This window comes from Martes martes (assembly GCF_963455335.1).
Source record: "Martes martes genome assembly, chromosome: 3".
In the NCBI taxonomy this organism is placed as follows: domain Eukaryota; kingdom Metazoa; phylum Chordata; class Mammalia; order Carnivora; family Mustelidae; genus Martes; species Martes martes.
Window position 1 is genome coordinate 51,915,695 of NC_137890.1, and position 25,886 is coordinate 51,941,580.

Genomic DNA, 25,886 nt, shown 5'->3' on the forward strand with positions numbered 1-25,886 from the left:
GTTCTCTGAGTGCCAAGCACTGTTCTAGGTGCTGATGGTACAGAAGAGAACAAATCAAAGTCCCTGCTTCAAAGTTATTCTCTTGACTGGAGAGTCTTCAGTGGAGAGTTGTTAAAGGTAAGGGGACAAACCCCCAAGCACTTCCAGCTCTCCACAGGTAGAAAAGCACCACCAGAGGCATACTACTGGTTGGGGGATAAAGACACAAGGGATCTGACAGCACCGACATTGTCTGCTGCGGGCTCTAATCTATTTTTGCAGCCTTATTTCCAATTCCTATCCTACTTGTACCCTCAGCTCAGCCAAAATGTGCTAGTGACTGTTAATGTGCCTCTGCTCTGGCCTGCTTCTTTCTTAATGCCTTGCTTTCCACTATATCATCACCAGCAAATGCCTAACCAGACTTCAAAGCCCATCCCAAATGTTGCTTCCTATAGGATGCCTTTTCCCATTCACTTCACATGACTTCAGATGTGATATCGTGGAAAATTGTATCATAATTAACTGTATAGATTAACCTCCTTCATCAGCTCTTTACTGAACACTTGCTACATCCCAGGAGCTAGAACTGCAGTGTTAAATTATTCCACTTATATTTTTAAATGCTTACTATCCAAGTGATAAAAATAAAATGTAAGGACAATATATTATGTAAGCTTTTTATTACTTCAATCTTTTAAGTTTTGTTGATATGATCTACATATCATAGTTCACCCAAAGAGTAGAATTCAACGTTTAGGTTATTTACTGAGGTGTGCAACCATTATCATTATTCTAATTTTAGGACATTTCAATCACTCTAACAAGAAACCTTTATCTCCATTAGCAGTCACTCCAAGCCATGCCCCTGTAACCACTGCCCCTTCACCTCCCAATCCTAGGCAACCATAATCTATCCTCTTTCTCTCATAGATTTGCCCATTATGTACAGTTCATATAAATGGAATCATACAAAATGTGGTCTTTTGAGTTGGCTTCTTCTGCTTAGCATAACCATCTTGAAACTGATCTATATTATGTTATATATTGGTTCATTCCCTTTTATTGCCAAATAATATTTGATTATATAAATACATCTTATTCATTGAGTTGATAGGCATTTGCACTTCTACTTTTTGCTTACGAATGTTGCTATAAACACGTGCACAAGTTTTTGTGCAGGCCGGTTTTAATTTCTCTTGGGTAGATACCTATGAATGGAAAGGCTGGCTATGGTAAGTCCATGTTTAACATTATGAGGGAACTGCCATCCTGTTTTCCAGACTGCACACCATTTTACAGTCTACCAGTATTGCATGAGGGTTCCAACTACTTCAACTCTTAAAGAGCAAGAATGATTTCACTATTCAGTATCCTTACCCTCCAGGAGTTTACACTCTAGTGGGAAAAAAGGTAAGAAATAAACAGAAACAAATGAATGTGTTAATTTCAGGTACTAAGAAAAAGGAGAAAACAAAAGAGTAAAATAACCAAAAGAAAAGGGTGATCAGAAAGACCTCACTGGAAAAAAAAAAAAAAAGAAAGAAAGACCTCACTGATGTTGACTGGAATATGAAGAGCTGGAGGAGAAATATTCTAGGCAGTGGAAACACCAAGAAATAAAAGTGGGAAAACAAGTTTGGCATGTTCAAGGAACAAAAAGGAAGCCAGTGTGGCTGATGTATAATGAAGAGGCAGAGAAGGGAGGAGATGAATATGGGGAGGTAAATAGAGGCCAGATAATATTCCACCATAGCAAAGTCCTTGGATTTTAAATGCCATCATTTTTTAATCCCTTATATTTCTTTAAATGTAGGTATTCATCTGTGTAAATATTTATTGAATGGTCATATAGCTTCTGATTGTGCCTAAGAGCAGCAAATCTTAGAGACTACTTGGGCAAATACGTACCACTCAATTAGTATCACTTTACTCTGGCCCAAGAGACACCTAAAACATGACTATCAGTGCCTTTTTGGTAACAAGGTACAAACATGAATGAAGGCTTACAAACTTATCACTGACCCTTAACCAATTTAAGGTGTATGCCTTATTGACAGCAACTAGCAGCTCAGTCTTAGAATATTAAGGTCATTTTCAATAAAGCATGCTAGTAAGAATATAGTTGTAGATAATGCTCATGATTTAAACCTAGATTTCATTCTTTCAAATTGAATTCTAACTGATTGCTTTTCTCATTCTATTAATTAAAAATTACTACTCAACTGGTGAACATAAAATACGGGCACAAGTCTCTATATTGCTTAAGGTTTTTAACAAAGTAAAGTTTCACATATTACTGCTATATTTGTTTTTTCAAAGGAGAAAATGTTTTGAAAACTCTAGTTACATAAATGGTACTCCTTTAATAAAAGAACCCATTATCTAGTCAAAATTTATTAAGGTGAAATTCTCTTCTACCATCCCAGCTTAATCTCCCATGCCTCTTCCTCCAGACACTGGGTTCAGACAGTGTGCCAGCTTCATACTGTTGACTCCGCCTCCCTGTCTAGCCCCCCACCCACCCTCCACTTCCCTCAGCTTTAAGATACACATTCTCCAATTGGAGAAATCCAACCAGTTCTTCACGGTTCAAGGCAAACACTCTCCCCTCTACCTCTCTTTGCCAGGTCTCAGGAGTAGAAGTGATGTCTCACTTCTGTAACTCTGATATTGCCTTACCCTGTTTGGCCTGGTACACAACATAGGAGTCTGAGAAATACTGTCACCAAACTACTCCCTTCAGCAAACCTTTAAGTATACAAAAGGCAAAGCTATTTGCAATTCCTGGGTGCTCAGTTGAAAATCATATCCATTTTAGCACCTTGGTGCTGTATGATACCAAATCAACACAAAATGCAAAGTCAAGAACAATTAAGCCCTCTCCAGAGACAAGGCAGAGGGGTCTTTCCGTCCTTCCAAATTCCGACCGAGTTTTTTAGTAAATGGTTTCTCAATAATGACACAATCCTACTCTTCATTTAAATGAAACTTTCCCCACGTAAATAAAACGTTTCCACTTGCATTACCTATCCAAGAATTGCTCAATTCTTGCAACTCTATCCGAAGTTTCTGAATGATATGTATTATCAAGAGTTTAGGCTGTAAACACTGCGCACAGAGAAGGTGGAAGATTCACCCAAGGTCAATCCCAAGCTAATCGCAGAAGCGAAAATACAATTCCATTCAATACTGTATCCACAACCTACTAACACGAACCTGAACATCAGGAACTTTCAAAAGCGTGTGACGCTGCTTGTAAATATTCAGGTATTTCGGCTAACGAAGAGATAAAATATTTTTAATTACAGAAGCTTACTTACAATATAAAAGTGATTAATCCTTAATCATGCGGATCACGTTAACAGATTATTTCAAAACTCACTGTGCAGTTAAAATATAAAAGTTTGGAAATGCGCACATTAACCACCACTTCTGCTCTTGTCAATGGCACTGGCCAGAAACCCATCCACAAGAGCCACTTCTTTCTCCATTTGTTCCCAGAGGCCCAATGGACTAAACATCATAGCTCACCCCATCTTCTAATTTCAGCTTGCATTTAAGATAACGCTTTTGTTTCATTTACAGCTCACATGCTGCTGACACAGCTGCCCCTTCTTTGTAATAAACACAGGGCTTCTATATTTAAAAATACAGTGAAACTTTGTTATAACATCCCCTCCCCAGTCTCCAGCCAATTTTCTCTCTTCCAAGCCCCACCTCCACCCCAAGATTCTTCTACCCGCGGCGCTCAAAACGTTAGACCTTTGGAAAGTTAAATTTCTTCCCTAAAGACATCTCATCATAGTGGTATTTTTCTTCTCCGCAGCACGTGCGCGCGCGTCTGTGTGCGCGCTTTAAAGCGGGGCGGGAGGATTGGGGGTGGAGGGGGGATTCCCTTCCCCAGAGGCCTTCCCAGGCAGTGGCACTCAAGTGTGTGGCTCTGGAGTCCGCGGGACTTTTGTGCGCTGAAACCAGCGCCCCCGAGGTCAGGCTGGCGGAGCTGGCCGGCGGGCTCGGCCGCTGCGGGACAGCCGGGTGGACACGCGGCCGATCGGGCGGTGAGGGCAGCTACGCGGACGGGAAAGCGCGCCCGAAGGCACCGAGGCTCGCCAGACCGCCACGCCGCCGCGCGCCCCGCGACAGGCGGCTTTGTGCCGGGGGCCGGCGAGGGGGGGAATCCCCGTAAACAGCAGGCGGAAAGAGACGAGGACTCCAAACGGGGTGCGGACTCCCGGCGCCGAAGGCAGGGGGTGAACACGCTCCGCGTCACTTGGGACGGTCGGAAAACTACGGCCGCGGAGGGTGTGGGCCTGGGGCGGGGGGCGACGCTGGGAGGAGATAAGACGAGGCCGGAGTTAATCATCACCTCCCGAGCGTCTGGAAAAGGACGACTCGGGGCGGAGGGGCAGCAGGGCAGCCGGTGGAAAGTGAAACTCCGCGGCAGAGGAGGGAGGCGAGGGACCCAAGCGCACTCGCTCCTCCAGTCTGCCCGGCGTAGCACTGATGTTCGTTTTTCACAAACTCATCAGAAGGAGACAAATAGAGAGCCAGAATATGGGAAACAAAATAAGTAAGTTCTCCCATTCGGATTTTAAAAGTATTCCTTTCGTTCCCATACCGGGAGTCGAACCCGGGCCGCCTGGGTGAAAACCAGGAATCCTAACCGCTAGACCATATGGGAAGTACTGATAGAAACGCTGCAGTGACTTACCTGACAAGTGCACGCGCCCCCACTGCCTCCGCTCTGCTTCCCCACGCCGCTGTTCCCCCCGTCGCCTCTGCGCCACTCGAGCCGCCGCGGATGCCCACGCGCTCCCGGAGCGAAGGAACTAGCCGGCCCGTGTGCGCGGGCGTCGCGGGGGCGGGGCGGGGCCACTCCGCCGCCTCCGGAAAGTTCTGAGGCAAAGCCCAGCAACTCGCGGCCCCGACACCAGCTGTTTCACCTTTCTTTTTCTAACTCCGCCAACGGCCCCCAGCCTACAGGTCCGAGTTGCTTCGCTGGTCAAAGTGCCTGCGGACTAGTTGGCAAAGTTGAGGGCGGCGACGTCTCGGGGAACAGCTGTTTGCGTTGGGGCGGAGGCGGCGCGCGAGCTCCTCGGCCACGAGCCAGCGAGCCTAGAAGGGTGGAGGTTCTGGATTCCAGGGGAAGAGAGAGAGTGAAGGCGGGATGATGCGGGGACTTGAGGCGTGAGGTTCTCGTCCTTCGGCTCAGGTCCCGTCGCGCTTTCACCCCTTCTGGGTGACCTCAACCCCTTTATACCGACCCCACCTCTCAGGATCCGGGAGTACCGCCCCGTAGGGGGAGGGGAAGAGGAGGAGATTTCGAACGCGGATTGAGTCGCCTGGGCATCCGTAGTTGGGAACCGTGGAACCCTGGTCCCGGGGAAAGAGGGAGGTGTTCGGGTTTGGAGGCTCCGGTGGGCCTCGCGACGGGCTAGGTTCCAGCTCGCCCCGCGTGGGGAACACGAGCTCGAGTCGGACCCCGGGGCGACGCACGGAGCGGCTGGTCCAGTCATGTGAGTTGGGTCTCAGGCTCTAAACAACGAGGTGTTGTTTCCCAGGGCGGCCCTTTCTCTGCCGGGTCTCGCCCTCCACCACCCGCCCCCCCGCCATCTCTTTTCGGCTGGAGGCGTGACGGAGGTGCTCTTAACTCGCTCGGGACCGGCAGCAGACCGGCAGGGCCGGTTTTCAGGGCGTTTAGAAATGCTATCCTTCGGAGCGCCCTGGGGGCCCGAAGCTCGGGCTTCGGGAGGGAGGCTGGCGGCCAGTTGAGGTTGGACTGCTGCCCGCGAAGCAGCCGGGAGCTCCCTCACTTGCACGGTTGGGGGGTAGCAAGCACCCTATTCGTTTCTGTAGCGCTTGGACCCTGGGGTATTGTGAAACTTTAGGGTTGGACTTGGGCCACCTCCGCCTTCACCGACTGGTAGAAACGGCCAGTCTTGTTAGCATAGTGACCCCCCCCCCAACCCCCCAAGCCTTGCAGGCTAAGAGGTCCCTTGGCTTTTCCAACTCTTCTCTTGCCCTGAGTCTCAAGAACAAATTGTATAAACTGATAGTCTCGGAGGAGTCTCCCTCCAAAAGAGTCTTGTTCTTTGTTCCTTTGATGGAACTAACTTGATTTAAAAGAGCAAACTTTGAGCTTCTTCAGGCCTCCATTACGGCAATCTCCCAAAATGCCAGAAAGGCATAGAGAAGATAAATCTTTTCCAAGATGTTTCTTATTTCTTCACACTGATGGTAGTGGCAAATGAGAAAAAAAAAATTTTTTTAAGCAGTTTTATTAAAGGAAGTTTTAAATCCGGTGCAGACTTCTTTTCTAGTGGCAACAATTTCAGATAACTGCTGCAGTGAGTTAAATGCTAAAGGTAATGTGTATAATAAGACAGGAATCAGTAAGAGGGTGTTATATTTCAGACTCTAAGAAGATATAAAAACATGCACAATTTTGCCTTTTTAATTATAAATAAGCTTAGACTTGTTTTTCCCTTTTTCAGGGCAGACTACTGGAAGTCGCAACCAAAGAAATTCTGTGATTACTGCAAGTGTTGGATAGCGGACAATAGGCCTGTATGATAATTCCACTATAAGAGAGTTTAATGATATTGTATTCCTGTGTTTCTTTTTGATCTAAACAGTATTTATGAAGCACCTTCAAATACATTGCTCTTGATTTTTCCAAAACATTGAAATATTTCTGTTGTCTTTTCATTTCTTGTACAAAAGTGGTGAGCCTTCTTCCTTTTCATCGGGTTAAATTTGATTATATGTTAAGCCAAATTATTTCTCTATGGTCCTTTAGTCACATTCAGAAAATGGATGTTGAGTGGGTCATCTCATCCATGTTTATCCACATTACGATGTTGTTTAATACTACCACATAAAAAATATTAAAGGGCAAAGCCCTTAATATATAAAAAGGAACATTATTGTAGTTTATCTTGTATCTTTTCAACTCCAGAAAAATAAATTAAAACATTTTTGCAAAGCTTTGTAGTTATAAATGGTTTCATTTTAAAGAACATATTACCTCTTTCCTGGACTATGAAAATAGCAGCTCTATTAAGCGTCTTATTATTGTATCTCAATATAGATTAAGCTTTTAAGACATAAAACAGAAGCATCACTGATTTTTCCTCCTTATGTGCATGTCATAATAATATATACATAGTACAGAAACATGGGGGTATCTTTTAAGTATATATTCCTAGCCTTTGTACTTGATAGAGTTGCATGCACAACAGAACAGTAGCCCCGTTTTTAACAATGTTATACTTCTTTGATAGACATTTATTTACTACTGTGTACAAGGAGTTTGGGCATATTTTTCTCCAGGATTTTGTTTTTGGTCTTTTGAATAGTTGCTAAAGGTCTCAACTTGTTTAACTTAGGCCATCCTTACACATAAATGCCATTAATTATGAATTCTGTACAAATGGTTGATAGTTTCTCTTCTCTTGAGGTTCCCAATCAGTTCAATGAATTTTAGGAGTTATGAAGAGTAAATAATCCCTTCTAGGATAATCTTTGTTCTCTTTGGATTGTTAATATAATCAGTTTAACCTTTAATTAGAAACAAAATTATTTTGTTTTCAAATGGGTCTTTAATATTCTTTGTGTGGTATAATTAACTTTAGGAAACCTGATATATGAAAAATAGAAGGTGAACCTTTGTATTACAATGTCTCACTTTAAAGAGGAATTCATGGTAGTACTTTAGGATAGCTTAGCTTAGATTTGATTGACAAAATTTATTTTGCAAGGTTTATCAGAAATTGCTTAATTGCATACAACCAGACATTTGTAATTTAGGGAGCATTCCTGACTGTTTTAAATGAGTAATAACATTCACTCACTCCTTTGTCCCATCCAGTCACCATCACTTTTTGTAGGTTACCACTTTTTTTCATTTTCTAGTCCATTCCATTGTTTCTGTATGCACATACAGGTTTTTATTCCAGCGTAATGTAAAACCTAGGGTACCATACACACTATCCTTCACCATAGTTTCATGTTTGTTTTTTTAATTGAACAGTATCTCTGGGAGCTCTCTCCACATCAGTATGTAGGAACGTTGTTCTCTATTCCAGCAGCCAAAATTTGGTAGATAGTGCCAAATTGTCCTCCATAAGAGTTGTACATTTTGTACCATTACCACAGTGTGTAAAAGTATTTGTTTATAACTTGGAAGGAATTCCTTGCTGTCTACTTTCCTCTCAGTTTGGAGGAATAAGTTCTAATATTGTTTAATTTCTCTGTTTCCAGAGCAGTACAAATTCTAGAGACTTACAGGTTTTGACATTTTATGTTGAGAGGTGTTTCTTGAAGTTAAGTTTTTTACCCACTCCTCTTTCTGGCTTCATGTCTTGTTTGAGTCCTTGTTACAATCATATTAACTAGATTTGTCATCACAGGTACTTTGTATTTTTCTCCATTGATATGGTCATCATAGTTTATTTTAAGCACCAAAGGAAACCTACTCAGAGGATATGATAACAATGAACATGGTTCAGTTCCCTCGTATCATTTGATAAAAAGGACTGATTTGCATTAAAATTATTTTCTGTCAATCATTTCAATTTTGTTATGTTCCATTCCTCTATTTATCGTTACCTTAGTGTGAACATTCTGATATTGATGTAACTTTCCTTTGCATTTTCTCTTTTATTAATTTTCAAGAGTGTTGAATTTCACGAAAGAGGAAAGAATCATAAGGAGAATGTTGCGAAGAGGATCAGTGAGGTAATTTAATTTATTTCTTTCTTTGCCAGTTTTTCTACATAAATATCAGTCCTTTATCTGGCTTTCGATTTTATATGTGTCTTACATAGATTAAACAGAAAAGCCTGGATAAGGCAAAGGAAGAAGAAAAGGCATCAAAGGAGTTTGCTGCAATGGAGGCAGCTGCCCTGAAAGCATACCAAGAGGATTTGAAAAGGCTTGGCTTAGAGTCAGGTAAAAAAGCAGCCAGCATGTTTTAAAACTAACATCAGAGGTCATGCTCAGTGAGCTTTTATTGTTTCCATAAAGAGGTGGTACACTCAGGGTCTACTCTTAGTGCTTTTCCTATGCATCATAGCTGTATTTAGACCATGGGACTTTGCTTATGCACTTTTATTTTACTTTTAAAGCTTCATCTTGTAACACCTCCATTCATAACCATACTACCTTGGTGGTTAGCTAGTCCTAGTTCTGTCTTGGTCAGTGTTCATTTCAGACACAGCTGAGTTTTTTAGGTACTTGGCTAAAAGGAGCTATTCATTAAAAAATAGGCCTTGCATTATAACCACAGTTTGCTTTATCCATATGGTCAAAAGTATGAATTATGTTTGGTTATATGGTTGAGTTATAGTGAATTAGCCTTTTGTGGACAAATTGACTGATTTTACCACTAGAAGGCAGATAATTTTTTTAATTGGATAAATTTGACATAAAACATTGTTTATGCAGGTGTTACTTTGATGCATTTATATATCGTAATAAGATTGCTATTAAAGCAATATTTATCACATTATCACGGTATTATTGTCTATATTCCTTATACTGTGCCTTCGATCTCTATGGCTTATGTACTACTTACTGCAAGTTTATAACCGTAAACAGTATCAGCCTTAACCCCCTATCCCCTGGAAACAACAATTTTACTTTTTGGTCTTATGAGTTTGACTCTTAGATTCCACATCAAGTGATATCATGCAGTATGCTTGTCTTCTCTTTACCTGACTTACCTCACTTATCATAATATGTTCAGGTTCCATCCATGTTGCTGCAGATGGCAAGATATCCTCCTGTCTCATGGCTGAATAGTATCCCATTATGCATATGTACTATACCTCTTTTATCCATTCATCTTGTTGATGGGCATTAGGGTTGTTTACATATCTTGACTATTATGAGTAATGCTGCAGTAGGTATGGGAGTGCATATATCTCTTTGAAATCTTGCTTGTATAAGTGTATAACCAGAAGTGAAATTGCTGGGTCATATGGTAGATCTATTTTTAATTTTTTGAGGAACCTCCATAAGTTCTACATAGTGGTTGGACCAGTTCACATACACCAGCAGGATATGAGGGTTCCCTTTTTCCATGCGGTCACCAGCAAGAAGGTAAATAATTTGGAGGTTTGAAGATAAGTCAGTTCCAGATAAAAGGCATTTATTTAAGTAGAGTATATCAATCTTGTTGATGAACTTGGGCTTTAACTCAGGAACTTTTCTGTCAGCATTTCTTCCATGACAAATCCATTATCCTTAAACCAGGCAAATAGCAGTCCCAGTTGTTGATCTTGCATAATGGTTGAGATAGTCAACATGGAATGATATTCTTACTCTCTAAAAACTTCTTTCCATTAGTTTTTAAGCAGAATAATAAGTCAATTGGTATTGCCCTCATCAAATAAGGATAGTTGTAACCAGACTTTTTAAAAATATTATCCTGGACATTTTTAGTTAAAAGAAAGGGATGGGGGTTGTATTTCCATGAGGATAAATCTGTATGCTTAAAGGAAAAAGGGAGTCGTTGAAAATTCATCTCATCAATTATATGGATTGGGAGGTTCCATTGTGCTACCCTATAAGCAAATCAGTCTTTGCATTTTGTATTTAAATGTATTTATATAGGATTTTTTCAAATTAAATTATTTTTGATAGCCTTGTTTTCTTTAATAGGATATACATTCCCCTTAAAGTGCAATAATGCAGTACAAAGAAAGGACTTTTAAACTAAATGCTTTTAAGATTATCCCAGACATCTTTAGAGTTTTTTTTTTTTAAGTTATACACACATTATAGTCTGTTTGGAGGTGGTTTTCCTCAATAACATGTCAAATACTTCCTTTCTTTTAAATAATTAAGGATATGCATCGTGTTTAATGGCTACAGAGTGGTTAGGAGCACAGACTTTGGAATCCACCAGAATTGCCACTTGCTAGATATACAACCTCAAATTTTCCCAAAAACTAAGTAACATAGTGGTATAAACTGCTTATTACAGTGACCACTTGTAATAAGTGTTTAATAAAGGTTATAAAATGCCATAACAAATGCCATAAAAGTGTCATAACTTATTTAACTAATCTCTTCCAGACTAACATTTCGGTTGCTTAGAGTTTTCACTGTTAGAATGAATGCTTCAGTGAACCGTTATGCAGGCATGTTTTTTCACATTTATTTCTGTAAGTTTAATCTCTATAGAGGTGAAATTGCAGAATCAAAGTGTGAATATATTTTATATATTGATAGCTAATACCAAGCTGTCTTATCTTTGTACTTTTTGTCCATCTTTTGTTAGAATGTTGGATTTATTTGTAAGGAATCTTTGTTACAAAATTAACCATGAGCCATATTTGTTGTAAATATTTATTATTTGTCTTTTTATTTTTCTTAGTTTTTAAAAATCTTAATTCTATTATGATTAACATAGCATCATATTAATTTTGTTGTTTATTTTTTTTTTATTTTTGCTATAATGGAATATTTGGATTTTGGATTTGTATGTAGGTTTAACACTATTTTACTTTGTGTTTTTTTTCTCACATATATCTTTAATCTGAAGTTTATATTTATGTGCAAACATAAGAGGGGCCTTGGAATGGGGAATAGCTCTGTTTTTTTTCAAATAATTAACCAGTCAATCCAACATCATTTGTTAAGTGATCTTTTTTTCTAATAAGCACCAGGAATCTGCATTTGGGTCTGTTTACTCTTTGTTCTGTTTCATTCATATGTTTACCTACTCCAGGATCCGTTTTACCTTTTTTTTTTTTTTTTTAATATACCAATTTTTTTAGAGTAAGTTTTAACATCTGGTAGAATTAGATTCCCCTTATCATTTCTGTTTTATAATTCTGAATATTTGTGCATATTTAGTTTTCCAAATGAGCTTTATTTATAAATTGTCAAGTTCCCCAAAGAATCTTCTTGTCAGGCTTTTAATTGGAATAACATTATTAGTTGTTTTATACCAGGAAAAAAAAAAGTCATGTTGGTACTTCACCTTTCTTATATCTTTTTCTCTAGAAATTTCAGAGCCAAGCATATCACCAGTAACAAGCACTATCCCACCCACCTCTGCACCAAAGCAGCAGAAGGAAAAGAAGAAAAAGAAAAAAGACCCTTCAAAGGGCAGATGGGTAGAAGGCATAACCTCTGAGGGTTACCATTACTATTATGATCTTATCACAGGAGGTAGGTCAGGCATAGAACTGGTAAGAATGATAACTGTTTATTTTGTTTTAGTTAATATTGGAACATTTAAACAATGGAAGACTGTAACTTTACATCTTTGCCACAATGGTAAAAAAGTAATGTGCCCTTTACAAAGATATCCTTCTTATAGTGACTCAATGTTATACTTAGTTAAGCCCTTAAAAATGGGTTCCTTATGGAGCACATGGATGCCCCAGTCAATTAAGCATCTGCCTTCAGCTCAGGTGATGATCTCAGGATCCTGAGATCGAATCCCTTGGAGTCCCTCATCTTGCTCCCTGCTCAGGAGAAAGGCTGCTTTTCCCTTTCGCTCTTTCTCGCTTACTCCCGCCTCTATGCTTGTGCTCTCCTGCTTGGGCTCTCATCTGCTCTCTCTCTTTCTCAAATAAATTAAAAAGAAAAAAAATTTTTTTTCTTAAAAGGAATGGGTTCCTTTCAAATAAATTAAAGCATTATATTGTCTCAAGAATATCTTTTAAAAGTATGAACTACGGGGACGCCTGGGTGGCTCAGTGGGTTAAAGCCTCTGCCTTCGGCTCAGGTCATGATCCCAGGGTCCTGGGATCAAGCCCCGAGTTGGGCTGTCCGCTCAATGGAGAGCCTGCTTTCTCCTCTCTCTCTGCCTGCCTCTCTGCCTACTTGTGATCTCTGTGTGTCAAATAAATAAATTAAATCTTTAAAAAAAAAAAGTATGAACTACATTAAAATAAAGCATTTTACATGGAAATAAGGCATTTCAGATCCACTTTACAAATTGCAGAGGTTCTTAAAATATTCTGTGGGAGACATTTTCTTTTGAAAACCAGACTGGGAACCAGAACCATTTTCTTTTTTGTGTAGCCATCTTGTAGTAAAGAACCGCAGCCTCCTATTCATGTTTTGGATATCACTTTCTAATAAAATACACTGTAGTGTTTTCCATTGGTAATATCAAAAGCAATTTTGTTTTCCTTTAAAACTAAATGTATTGAGGATTTATTCATTTTAATTCTGAGATAAGTAAATATATTTATGTAGCATCTTACCCTCCAGAATTATAAAATTTAAGATCAGAAATAAGCATAATACAAGGAAGAGTTTTAAAGTGCTGTGATACAATAGAGATGTAAAATTGTGTGGGAACTTCAAACTGTGAGGGATTGTGATTATGTAGATGTGAGAGATTATCACAGAAATTACTTTTGAACTGATCTATAAATTAAGAGAGAGCATCAAGAATGATGTCTTCTTATTCACCATTTGTATCCCTAGCACCAAACACAGTGTCTGGCATGGTATAGACACTTTACAGATATTTTGATTGAAAAAGATTGTAGTAGTTTGTTATGCGGGTGAAGCAAGCATTCCAAACAGGTAGAACAATATGAAGCTTTAAAAAGCTTTAAAAAGTTTGAAAGTAAAAAAAAAAAATTGAAAAATGAAAAAAATGAAAGTTTTGAAAATAAAAAAAATGAAAAAATAAAAAGTTTGAAAGTTTGGGAAATATTTATCTGGTAGAAGTAAAATATACAGTTCTCTGTGGGATGCCTGGGTGGCTCAGTCAGTTAAGTGGCTGTCCTCAGCTCAGGTAATGATTCCAGGGTCCTGGGATTGAAGCCCACATCGGGCTTCTTGCTCAGCAGAGAGCCTGCTTTTCCCTCTGTGTGCTGCTTCCCCTGCGTGTAGTCTCTCCCTCTCTGACAAATAATCTTTAAAAATAAATAAATAAATAAATGCTAACTTTAAAAATATATATACATACACAGATCTCTGAAGATGTCATAGCAGAAGAAAGAGGCTACAAAAATAGATCAGCGCTATGTCATGGAGGGCTAGGAAGATCGTGCCATTTACTGAAGTATGGAATATAGAAATAGAGTAGGTTAAAGTTAAATAGAGTAGGTTAAATAGAGTAGGTTAAAAAGGTTATGGAAGGGGCACCTGGGTGGCTCAGTGGGTTAAGCCTCTGCCTTCGGCTCAGGTCATGATCTCAGGGTCCTGGGATCGAGCCCCACATCGGGCTCTCTGCTCAGCAGGGAGCCTGCTTCCTCCTCTCTCTCTGCCTAGCTCTCTGCCTGCTTGTGATCTCTCTCTCTGCCAAATAAATAAATAAATAATCTTATTAAAAAAAAAAAAGGTTATGGAAGTATGGAATATAGAAATAGAGTAGGTTAAAGTGGGACAATAATAAATTCAGTTTTTGGAATGTTGAGGTTGAGGTACTTCCAGAACATTCATGTGGTAGTTTTCAATGGCTAATTACAGTTTGGAATTAGGGAGATAAATTGAGTTTAGAAATGTAGATAATATCTTTTTTTTTCTTTTTTAAATTATGTTAGTCACCATATAGTACATCATTAGTTTTGATGCAGTGTTCCAGGATTCATAGTTTATGTATAACACCCAGTGCACCCTGCAATACATGCTCTTCTTAATACCCATCACCGGGCTTACCCATCCCACCACCACTCAAACTCTCAGTTTGTTTCTTGGAGTCCACAATCTCTCATGGTTTGTCTACCCCTCTGACTTACCCCCCCCCTTCACTTTTCCTTTCCTTCTCCTAATATACTCCATATTATTCCTTATGTTCCACAAGTAAGTAAAACCATATGGTAATTGACGCTTTCTGCTTGAATTATTTCCCTCAGCATAATCTCCTCCAGTCCCATCCATGTTGATAGAAAAGTTGGGTATTCTTCCTTTCTGATGGCTGAGTAATACTCCATTGTGTGTCTGGATCACATCTTCTTTATCCATCCATCTGTTGAAGGGCATCTTGACTCTTTCCGTAGTTTGGCTATTGTGATTGTTGTTGCTATGAACGTTGGGGTGCATATGTCTTTTCATTGCCCCTATATCTTTGGGGTAAATACCCACTAGTGGAATTGCTGGATCATAGGGTAGCTCTATTTTTAATTTTTTGAAGAACCTCCATAGTGTTTTCCAAAGTGGCTGTACCAACTTGAATTCCCCTTTCTCCACAACCTCTCCCAACATTTGTTGTTTCTTGCCTTGTGAATTTTTGCCATTCTCACTGGTGTAAGGTGGTATCTCAGTGTAATTTTGATTTGAATTTCCCTGATGGCTAATGATGATGAACGTTTTTTCATGTATCTGTTAGCCATTTGTATGTCTCCTTTTGAGAAGGTCTTTTCATGTCTTCTGCCCATTTTTTGACTTATCTGTTTTTGGGGCGTTCAATGAGAAGTTCTTCATAGATCTTGGGTATCAGCCTTTTGTCTGTAGTGTCATTTGCAAATATCTTCTCCCTTTCCGTGGGTTGCCTCTTTGTTTTGTTGACTATTTCCTTTGTGGTGCAGAAACTTTTTATCTTAATGAAATCCTCTAAAGTTCATTTTCACTTTTCATTTTCCCTTACCTTTGGAGATGTATCTTGAAAGAAGTTGCTGTGGCTGACGAAGAGGTTACTCCCTATGTTCTCTAGGATTTTGATGGATTCCTGCCTCACGTTGAGGTCTTCCATCCATTTTGAATTTATCTTGGTGTATGGTGTAAGAGAATGGTCGAGTTTCATTTTTCTGTATGTAGCTGTACAATTTTCCCAGCACCATTTATTGAAGAGACTGTCTTTTTTCCATTGGATACTTTTTCCTGCTTTGTCAAAGATTAGTTGACCTAGAGTTGAGGATCCATTTCTGGGCTCTCTATTCTGTTCCATTGATCTATGTGTCTGTTTTTGTGCCAGAACCATGCTGTCTTGGTGATCACAGCTTTGTAACATAGCTTGAAATCAGGGAACATGATGCCGATTTGGGGTCTTTTCTGGTTCCATACAACTTTGGATTGTATGTTTCAGCACTTTGAAAAATGCCATTGCTATTTTGATCCGGATGGCATTGAAACTATAGATTGCTCCGGGCAGCATAGTAATTTTAACAGTGTTGATTCTTCCAGTCCATGAGCATGGAATGTTTTTCCATCTTTTTGTGTCTTCAGTTTCTTTCATGAGTGTTCTGTAGTTCCCAGAATATAGATCCTTTACCTCTTTCATTAGGTTTATTTCAAGGTATCTTATGATTTTTCGTGCTATTGTAAATGGAGTCGATTCTCTAATTTCTCTTTCTACAGTTACATTGTTAGTGTGTAAGAAAGCAACTGGTTTCTGTGCATTGATTATCCACCATGACCAGGTGGGATTTAACCCTGGGATGCAAGTGTGGTTCAACATTTGCAAATCAATCAGTGTGATAGAACACAGAAATAAAAGAAGAGACAAGAACCACATGGTCCTCTCAATTGATGCAGAAAAAGCATTTGACAAAATACAACATCCTTTCCTGATTAAAACTACTCAGCATAAAGGGATAGAGGGAACAGTCCTCAATTTCATAAAATCCATCTATGAAAAACCCACAGTGAATATTCTCAATGGGGAAAAGCTGAGAGCCTTTCCCTTGAGATCAGGAACATGACAAGGATGCCCACTCGCCACTATTGTTCAACATAGTACTAGAAGTCCTAGCAACAGCAATCAGACAACAAAAAGAAATAAAAGGTATTCAAATTGGCAAAGAAGTCAAACTCTTTTCTCAGATGACATGATACTTTATATGGAAAACCCAAAGACTCCACCCCCAAACTACTAGAACTCATACAGCAGTTCAGTAATGTGGCAGGATAAAGGTGTAAATAATATCTGAACTTTTAGGAGTATATGAGATCACAAGGAGAAAGAAGAGAGCAAGTACGAAGGGTGGATAGTACATATATTGAAGGAAAGAAGAAAATACAGAAAGAAAAGTTAAGAATGATCAGAAAGATAGGAAATGAGATCAGAGTTAATCATGAAAAAACCTTGGGCTGTCAGTATTATTATAATTATTACAATTTTTAGAATCACAGTTTTGGACTACATGGAAATAGTAATAATCACATTTTCTGCTGAGCCTTAAGAGAAGTGCATGTTAGCTAGTTCAGCAGTGAACCACAAATGATTGTATGTTTGCTAAGAATCACAAGTCTTTCTCAGATTTACATAGAAACTATTAATGGGGCGCCTTGGTGGCTCAGTTGGTTAAGCATCTGACTCTTGATTTCAGTGTAGGTCATGATGTCAGGGTTGTGGGATCGAGCCCCACATTGGGCTCCTGGCTCAGTATGAAGTCGGCTTGAGATTTTCTCTCTCTCGCTCGCTCGCTCTCTCTGTCCCCGCCCTCCATGCTCTCTCTTTTCTTTCCTCTTTCTTTTTCTTAAGATTTTATTTATATATTTGAGAGAAAGAGAGCACAAGCCAGGCGGGGTAGAGCAGGCAGAAGGAGAAGCAGACTCCCCGTTGAGCAGGGAACCTGATGTGGGGCTCCATCCCAGGGCTCTGAGACCATGACCTGAGCCAAAGGCAGACGCTTAACCAACTGAGCCACCCAGGTGCCCCTTCCTCCCTCTTTCTAAAATAAATATGTAAGTAAAATCTTTTATAAAAAAGATTTTTAAGAACTATTAATTATGTGTTTCTCCCTTCTAATTCCTATTGCTTGCTTCCTTTGTTCGCCATCCTACTGTTCATAGTCTTGCTCTCAGCAAAACCCTTGAACAACACAGGTGTTAGGAGTGCTGACCCCTCCCTACCCCATGTGGTCGAAAATCTGCTTATAACTTTTTTTTAAAGTATAGTTGCCATACAGTGTTATATTAGTTTCAGGTATACAACACAGTGATTTGATAGTTCCATACTTTAACCCATGCTCACCACAGTTGCAGTCCCCATACACTGCTATTGCAGCTTTATTGACTATATTCCCTCTGCTGTCCTTTTCTTTATCTCCATGGCTTATTTATTTTATAATTAGAAGTTTGAGCCTGTTCTTCCCCATCGCATATTTCACGTGTTCCGCCGTCCACCACCCTCTCTGGCAACCACCAGTTCTCAATATTTAAGAGTCTGGTTTTATTTATTTTGTTTTTTAGACTATACATGTAAGTGAAATCATATGGTATTTGTCTTTCTTTCTTTGATCTATGTCGCTTAGCATACTATCCTCTAGGTTCATCCATGCTGTTACATGGCAAGATTTTATTTTTTACGGCTGAGTAATATTTGTGTGTGTGTGCGTGTCTGTGTGTGAAAGAGGGAGAGAGATGAGTATCTCACATTTTTAATCCACTCATCTATCAATGAGCACTTGGGTTGCTTCTGTATCCTGTCTATATATAATAATAGACATTATTATCATATATAAATAATGTTGTTATAAATATAGAGGTACATTTATCTTTTCAAATTAATGTTTTCATTTTCTTCGAGTGTATGCCATAGTGGAATTACTGGATCATATGGTTTTTATAACTTTTGACTCCCCAAAAACTTAACTACTAATAGCCTACTATTGACTAGAAGAAGCCTTACAGATGACATAAACAATTGACTCACACACATTTTGTGTGTTATATGTATAATATACTATATTTTAATAGTAATATCTTTTTCTTAATTTTTTCAGTATTACTAGACTATGTGGTTCGTCTGTGAGTTTTTTTTAACTGTCACAAATCTCTCAAAATTTTTCCAATATATTTATTGAAAAAAATCTGCTTGTAAGTGGACCTGCACAGTTCAGACCCATGTTGTTCAAGGGTCACGTGTACTTGTTTTTAATTCCTGCATCTTTCATCTTGTTCCTCTTAAGTCATTCATTCTGTTTCTCGCTCTCCCCTCCCTAGGATGTCAAACAACCATCTCCATTTCTTCAAAACTCATCAAGCCTGGGACACCTGGCTGGCTTAGTCGGAAAAGCACATGACTCTTAAATTGGGGGTCATACATTTGAGCCCTGTGTTGGGTGTAGAGATTACTAAAAAAATATATTAATAATAAACTTTTAAAAAAGCTTTTCGATCCTGGGGTCGAGCCACCTTGGTGGCTCAGTTAGTTGAGCATCCAAATCTTGGTTTTGGCTCAGGTTGTTATCTCATGGGGTGTGGGATCAAGCCCTGCGTCAGGCTCTTTGATCCCCCAGCTGGTCTGCTTAGGGTTCTCTTCCTCTTCCCTGTCTCCCATGCATACAGGCATGCACACTCACTTGTATGCTCTCTATCTCTCTCAAATAAATAAATAAATCTTTAAAAAAACAAACAAACTTCTGAATTCTGCGAGATCTTACCTGCATCTAAGAATTCTTGTGGAAGTCCCAGTAAATTCTAGTCCTCATTCTGTTTTTCCTTCTTGGTTAAATATCATTCACATATGTTCTGTATAATACTATTGGGATGTATATTGTTTCTTTTTATTTTTCAATTCTGTGTTTAACTATGGGCCTGTAGTGTTTTGTACACATTAAATGTCCTATAAATTTTTGCCAAATTAAATTTTTTGAGAAGTTTTTCTTTTGAAGTGAAAAAATTTTATTAATGAAGTATATTTTGCTTTAAGCATCCCAATGGGAGAGACCAGAAGGATTTCAAGGAAACTTAAAAAAGGTAACTGAAGCATATTGATAGTGTCTTTTCTTTAAACTGATTGGTTTCTGGGTTTTTAATAAAAGAGTTCTGGTAAGCAAATTTACTTCCAAATAAGGCCCCCTACACACACTTTGTTCCTTTCTTCCTATATTCTTTTGTGAGAAGACTGGGTGGAGGTGAAAAATTGATATCTACCTAAAAACTCCATGCAGGGCAAATATCATCAGTTAATTTATAGTCCATTGCATTCAGATGTCCCTGTCCATCTGCAAAGAATTGTTCCTATCTTTCAGAGGTGCAATGTTCTCTCTCTGCAAGTTAGTTCATAATTAACACAAACCAAGCTTCCTGGCCATAGTTAATACTGCCTCTCTAATTCCCAGGTGTTAAGGGGAAAGGGAAAGTAGCTGACTCTATGCCTTAGTTATTTAATATAGTATAACTACATCATTATCTTCCATTTATGCTGATTTTTTCCTCCCATTAGATAGCAGGGAAGACTGTTTGGGTAGAAGGAGTAAGTGAAGATGGTTATACCTACTATTACAATACAGAAACAGGAGGTAAGTACGACCTTTGATTATCCTAACTATATAAAATTGTACCTGGAACTGCTTATTAGCTTGCTGATGAAGGGAACTTAGGAATTTTAGTATAACGATCAACATATATCCATAGCATGTGTATATTACTTTTGTAATTTAAAAACAACACAATAAGATTTTCATATATAATATATTGTGTTGCTCATTGTTCTTACTCGATGTGCCATTCACAAATTTTAAAGATCATTTTTACTGTATCATTATTGACTTTTATTATGATTATTGTAGAAATATAATCATTACCTTGAAAGGTACCTTAGAAATCACCTAATTTGACTTGCCTTTTCCTTTCTAAAAAAACAAAACAAGTTATGTTAGCAGTGGCTGAGAATGTCAGATTTTCACTTTTACTAACCCAGTAATGTTTCAGTTATATGTAAATATTTATAAAACATGCATAACCGTTGTCAATTATTATCTAAGTTTTTCAAGTTAACATTTTTTCTAATTTAATTTTATAAAATGGGTCAGCAAATAATTATAGTTTCTCCTACAATTAAATTTACCAAAATACATATAGTATCAGTAGAAGTTTGAGAGTCTTTATTTATTTGTTAAATTTCTACTATCCGAACACATAGCATTAAATCTTTTAGGAAGAAAAGGTCCTTGTAGCCTCCAAGTAGATAACCTAGCCTGCCCAACAATAGTAATGGTTCTAGCTTGGTAAAATTGAGGTACTGAATCTTTCTGAAGATAAAATAATACAGTGATGTAATATAGGTGGAGAGTTAGTTCTGGGCTCAGTGCATAGCTTCTTCCGTTACCAGCTATATGATTCTGAGGCAAGTCACTGAACCTCTAGCCGCTATTATGCAAAACTGAGATGATCATGTATACTCTTGGGTCATGAAGGTCGGGTATCTATAAAGTTCCCAGAACAGTACCTAATACATAGTAGGTGCTTAGATTATTTCCTGAAAGTTTGTTACTCATGTGAAATATAGATAAGGAAATAATTATTTTCATGTTGGAAAACACCTTTCTATTTTTAAGGATTTTATTTTTAACTAATCTTCTACATCCAGTTTAGGATTCAAGCTTACAGTCCTGAGATCAAGAGTTGCATGCTCCATTGACTGAGCCACCCAGGTGCCCTAGAAAACACCCTCTTTTAATAAGAGGCTATACAAACTGCTTTGCCCTCAAATAGTTTCAGTTTATGTATAGCAAGTGTAATTATTGATACAGCCCCTTTCACTCTTAAAACTATCTCAGTTAGTAAATCTTACCATTCCTTTCCCTTTTATTATACTAAAAATGGAGACTGTAAGATAATTAGAAATGCTATCTTTTTTTTTTTTTTTCAGTGTTCCAAGATTCATTGTTTATATATAACACCCAGTGCCACACGCAATATGTGCCCTCCTTAATACCCGCCACCAGGCTGTCATTTTACTAAAAGCCCAGTAAACCACTGGATGGCAGTAGAGTTCAATGTTATTTTTTAGAGTTCAAAGTTATTTTTTTCCTAGTATAAAAGTGACGAATTATATTCATTCAGGTCTTCACAGTATGATTTCACTCTGTGCGGACCCCAGGAAGCCTTTGTGATAAATAAATTCCAGGAAATCTAATGTGTACTCATTAGCACATGTTTCCTGATACTGGTGTCAGATAAAGTGTGACAGTCCTTCAAAGGTGTTGCCCAGTTCTTAGGTCTCTTTCCATTGGGGCTGTAAGTTTATATGTCTGGAATCCAGATTGAAATCAGTTCTCAAAAGATAAAAGAGCAAGTGCTTTGGGAACTCTTATTTATTATCTTCTTAATCAAGTGATAGTGTAAAATAGATGTAGTGCTATTGTTTAATATATTGTGGAAAAAAAAGTTCAAAAAAATAATACATTTGTAAATGACAGGGAGTGTTATATTGGGATTAACTTCGGAATAGAATTGGTAACTAAATAACATGACTATTAAAATGTGTTGAATAGAATCCAGATGGGAAAAACCTGATGATTTCATTCCACGCTCTGGCGATCTGCTTTCTAGTATGGTCAATGAAAAATCACTTGGTACCCTAGAAGAGTCTAAATCATCAGATTCTCATAGTGATTCTGATGGGGAACAGGAAGCAGAAAAAGGAGAGGCCTCTACCGAAACACAAAAGCCAAAAATAAAGTTTAAGGTAGGTTCTTGATTTATTCTTTACAGAACTTTACCAATTTACTGAAAGCTCAGCAGACTTACTCAGTTTTCTGGTGGAAGATAGAAGTAAAGCCAAGACATACATTTTTAGCAAATGGATAAATGGTTGTAGCACTTTTAGTATCTATCTGATGGCAAGACAGTTCATTTTTAGACCTCTTAAGTTTGAGATACCCCAGGAACATCTAGAGAGCTATCTGAATATACAAGTCTGAGTATCTGTATCTAGGCTAGAGATGCTAATTTGAGTATCATCAGCATACTGGTAGTAATTTAAATCTCAGAATGCATGAGATAACCTAGGAAAATGACTTTGGGCAACATTAAACATTAAAATGACAGGCAGGGAAAGAGGAGCTCATAATGAAAAGAATGGCTAGAAAGGTATGCAGAGAAGCAGAAGAATTTAAGATCCAAGAAGCTAAAGGAATAGAGTGTCAAGTATTAATTAGGTCTAGAACAAGAAAAATGAAGCCCTTCTAGTATTTTCACCAGGGTTTGAGGTGGCAGAACTCAGATTATATTGTACATCTGAAACTAATATTAGACTATATTAACTAACTGGAATTTGAATAAAAACTTTAAAAAATAAATAAAGGGGCAAATGAGTGTCCCAGTTAAGCATCTGCCTTCAGCTCAGGTCATGATCCTGGGGTCCTGGGATCGACCCCCATGTCAGGCTCCCTGCTCAGTGGGGAATCTGCTGCTCCCTCTCCCCCACCCCACCCCCCTGCTTGTGCTCTCGCTTACTGTCAAGTGATAAATAAAAAATCTTAAGAAAGAAAGAACTCTAATTATAGAGGATTGAAAAGTGGTTCACAGTTTATATGTGGTTTGGATATGAGATGAAACCTAGAAATTCGTTGTCAGGATGATGGCTACACATTGACTCTTAATCATGAGAGATTTGTGGTAATGATGTTTTCATTTAGAGGGACTCCAAAGGAGGTGGAGTGGGAATACCAACAAGGGTAGGTGGATAGGTTGGTCTTGAACGAGGAATAAACTCATTTTCAATAGGGTAAGGTTTTCCTTTTCTGTAAGAAGATAGGACTATGGATGAGTTGTATCAGGGAGGAAATTGAAAGAGTCATGTCCTTTTAGCCTCAGTTTACTCATTTATAAAGAAATCAAGATTGCTTCCTGAGAGTGAGGAGCTTTGAGTAGCTTGACAACATTAATGAATTGAAACAGTCATTCAGCGGGGGTGGGAGAGAAAGTGAACCAAGTAAAAAGATTGTCAGATGCTGCTGAATCCCCAGCCATGGCAGAAAAGTAAAATTAAACATTTCTATAGTATTGCTAGTCCTGCTTTGTGATCTTTCCAGGAATACTCTAGGAGCCCAGGTGGCAAAGCAAAAAAGACACATAGCATTGATCCATAAATGACATTACTGGCCAGAGTAGTGAAGGAAATCCAAGGATGTTGGAGAGAGGGTACTTCCAGGCCACATCTAGAATCTTGTCGTTGCCTGGAATTTTTCTACGTACCCCATAATTCTTGGTAGAGCTCAGGCTGAGGGCTGTATCCAGTTTGTAGAGGAGCAGCATCAGAGCCCTTATAGTAGCTATTCCATGATGTTTATATTTCTTTGGTGTTGTTCGGTGTTGTTCTTTTTTCTTTTCTTTTTTTTTTCTTTTTATTTCAGTCTGCTTTTATTTCTCTCGACAATATTTTACAGTTTTCAGTGTCATATATATTTTGTCAAATTTATCCTTGGGTAATTGTTTCGTGCCAATATAAGTGGTACAGGTTAAAATTTTTAATTTCCAGTTGTTCACTGCTAATATATAGAAAAATCACATAGTAATTATTTCTGGCAACTTTATTAAATGTACTGTTAGTTCCAATAGCATTTTTTAGTGGAGTCATTAGGACTTTTCTGCATTCACAATCACATCATCTTTCACTCAATGCTCCTTATGTTAATGAGGTTTCTCCACTCTGGCCATTGGGAACATGAACTGTTTCCACCCCAAATTATTTTCTTTTTGAGGTTTTATTTTTAAGTACTATCTCCTTTTTTTTTTTTTTTTTTTTTTAAAAGTACAACCAACATGGGGTTTGGACTCAACAAACCTTAGGTCTGGAGTCACATGCTCCACCGCCTGAGCCAGCCAGGCACCCCCATCTCACAATGTTTATACCCAGTATCCAACCTGGACAGATATTATTAATTTCAAGCAAATAAGATATTATAAAATACAGTTAACAAAGACAGACTACCTATGACCCTGCTACTTCCCAGAGAAATCCCTATAACATTTTGGTGTTTTCTCGGTCTGTAGTTTTTTTTGTTTTGTTTTGTTTTTAATTCAGACTCTCATACATTATTTTAAAATATGGAGTCATCCTGGGGGCACCTATGTGGCTCAGTTGGTTGGGCATCTGCCTTCTATTCAGAGCATGATCCTGGGGTCTTGGGATTGAGCCCCAAATTAGGCTTCCTGCTCAGTGGGAAACCTGCTTCTCTCTCTCCCTGCTCGTGTGCATGCTTTCTCTCAAATAAATAAAATCTTCAAATTAAAACATGGAGTCATACTATGGTAAGGTCTTAATTGCTTTAAAATTTAATCTGTCACAAAGACATCAATAAGTTTTCATCCACCAAAATATTGGATGGGTCGTTTTCTGTGGTATGAATACACTATTATTTACTCAGCTGTTTGTAGCTGAATATTTCTTTTTAATAACCACTGAGGACTGGGTAAGAAATACCTAGAGACACATTATTAAGCAGTGTTAAAGTCTCTGCTGACACTGTGTATTGTAAATTCTGAAGTCTTACCAGTTTGTATAGTTGTGTGATTTTTTTTTTAATTCCAGTACACTTAACATACAGTGTAATATTAGTTTCAGGTATATTAGTTTAGTGACTCAGCAATTCCACACCATCTCCCAGTGCTTATCACAACACAGGCACTTCTTAATACCCATCGCCTGTTTCTCCCCCTCCCCACCAACCTCCCCTCTGGTAGCCATCAGTTTGTTCTCTATACTTAAGGGTCTGTTTCTTGGTTTATCTCTCCCTCTCTATGTTTTCTCTTTGCTTATTTGTTTCTTAAATTCCACGCAAGTGAGATCCTATGGTATTTATCTTTCTCTGACTTACTTCACTTAACATACTCTAGTTCCATTCATGTCGTTGCAGATGGCAACCTTGCATTCCTTGTTTTTTACAGCTGAATAATAATCCAGTACATATTCATATATCACATCTTACTCATCTGTCAGTGAGCACTGGGCTACTTCCATAGTTAGTTAGTTGTAAATAATGCTGCAATAAACAGAGGTTTGGCTTCCATAGTTTGCTTACATAGTTTGGCTGTTGTAAATAATGCTGCAATAAACATTTTTTCCTATAGTTTTGGTTTGCATTTCCTTGATGATCAGTGATGCTGAGCATTTTTTCATGTGTTGGCCATCTCTTTGTCTTTAGAGAAATTTCTGTTCGTGTCTTCTGTCCATTTTTAGTTGGATTCTTTGTTGTTTGGATGTTGGTTTGTATAAGTTCTTTACATATTTTAGCTATTAACCCTTTATTGGC

At 38.4% G+C, this 25,886-nt stretch overlaps 2 protein-coding genes across 3 annotated transcripts in view; one reads left to right on the forward strand and one right to left on the reverse strand.

Annotated features, from left to right (window-relative positions):
• ELF1 (E74 like ETS transcription factor 1) overlaps nt 1-5,256 on the reverse strand; it is a 108,885-nt gene extending 103,629 nt beyond the window's left edge. The window contains exon 1 of one of the 2 annotated variants that reach the window (XM_080798697.1): nt 4,694-5,256. The gene's annotated coding sequence lies outside the window, so the exon portion shown is untranslated. The remainder of the gene's footprint in view (nt 1-4,693) is intronic. The other variant, XM_080798696.1, reaches the window with a different exon arrangement.
• The window catches only part of WBP4 (WW domain binding protein 4), a 62,866-nt gene continuing 42,088 nt past the window's right edge, over nt 5,109-25,886 (forward strand). The window contains exons 1-8 of the mRNA XM_080798700.1: nt 5,109-5,498; nt 6,477-6,549; nt 8,659-8,721; nt 8,811-8,934; nt 11,998-12,165; nt 19,556-19,602; nt 20,072-20,147; nt 22,125-22,318. Coding sequence (XP_080654826.1) covers nt 5,497-5,498; nt 6,477-6,549; nt 8,659-8,721; nt 8,811-8,934; nt 11,998-12,165; nt 19,556-19,602; nt 20,072-20,147; nt 22,125-22,318 — 747 coding nt within the window. The 5' untranslated portion in view covers nt 5,109-5,496. The remainder of the gene's footprint in view (nt 5,499-6,476; nt 6,550-8,658; nt 8,722-8,810; nt 8,935-11,997; nt 12,166-19,555; nt 19,603-20,071; nt 20,148-22,124; nt 22,319-25,886) is intronic.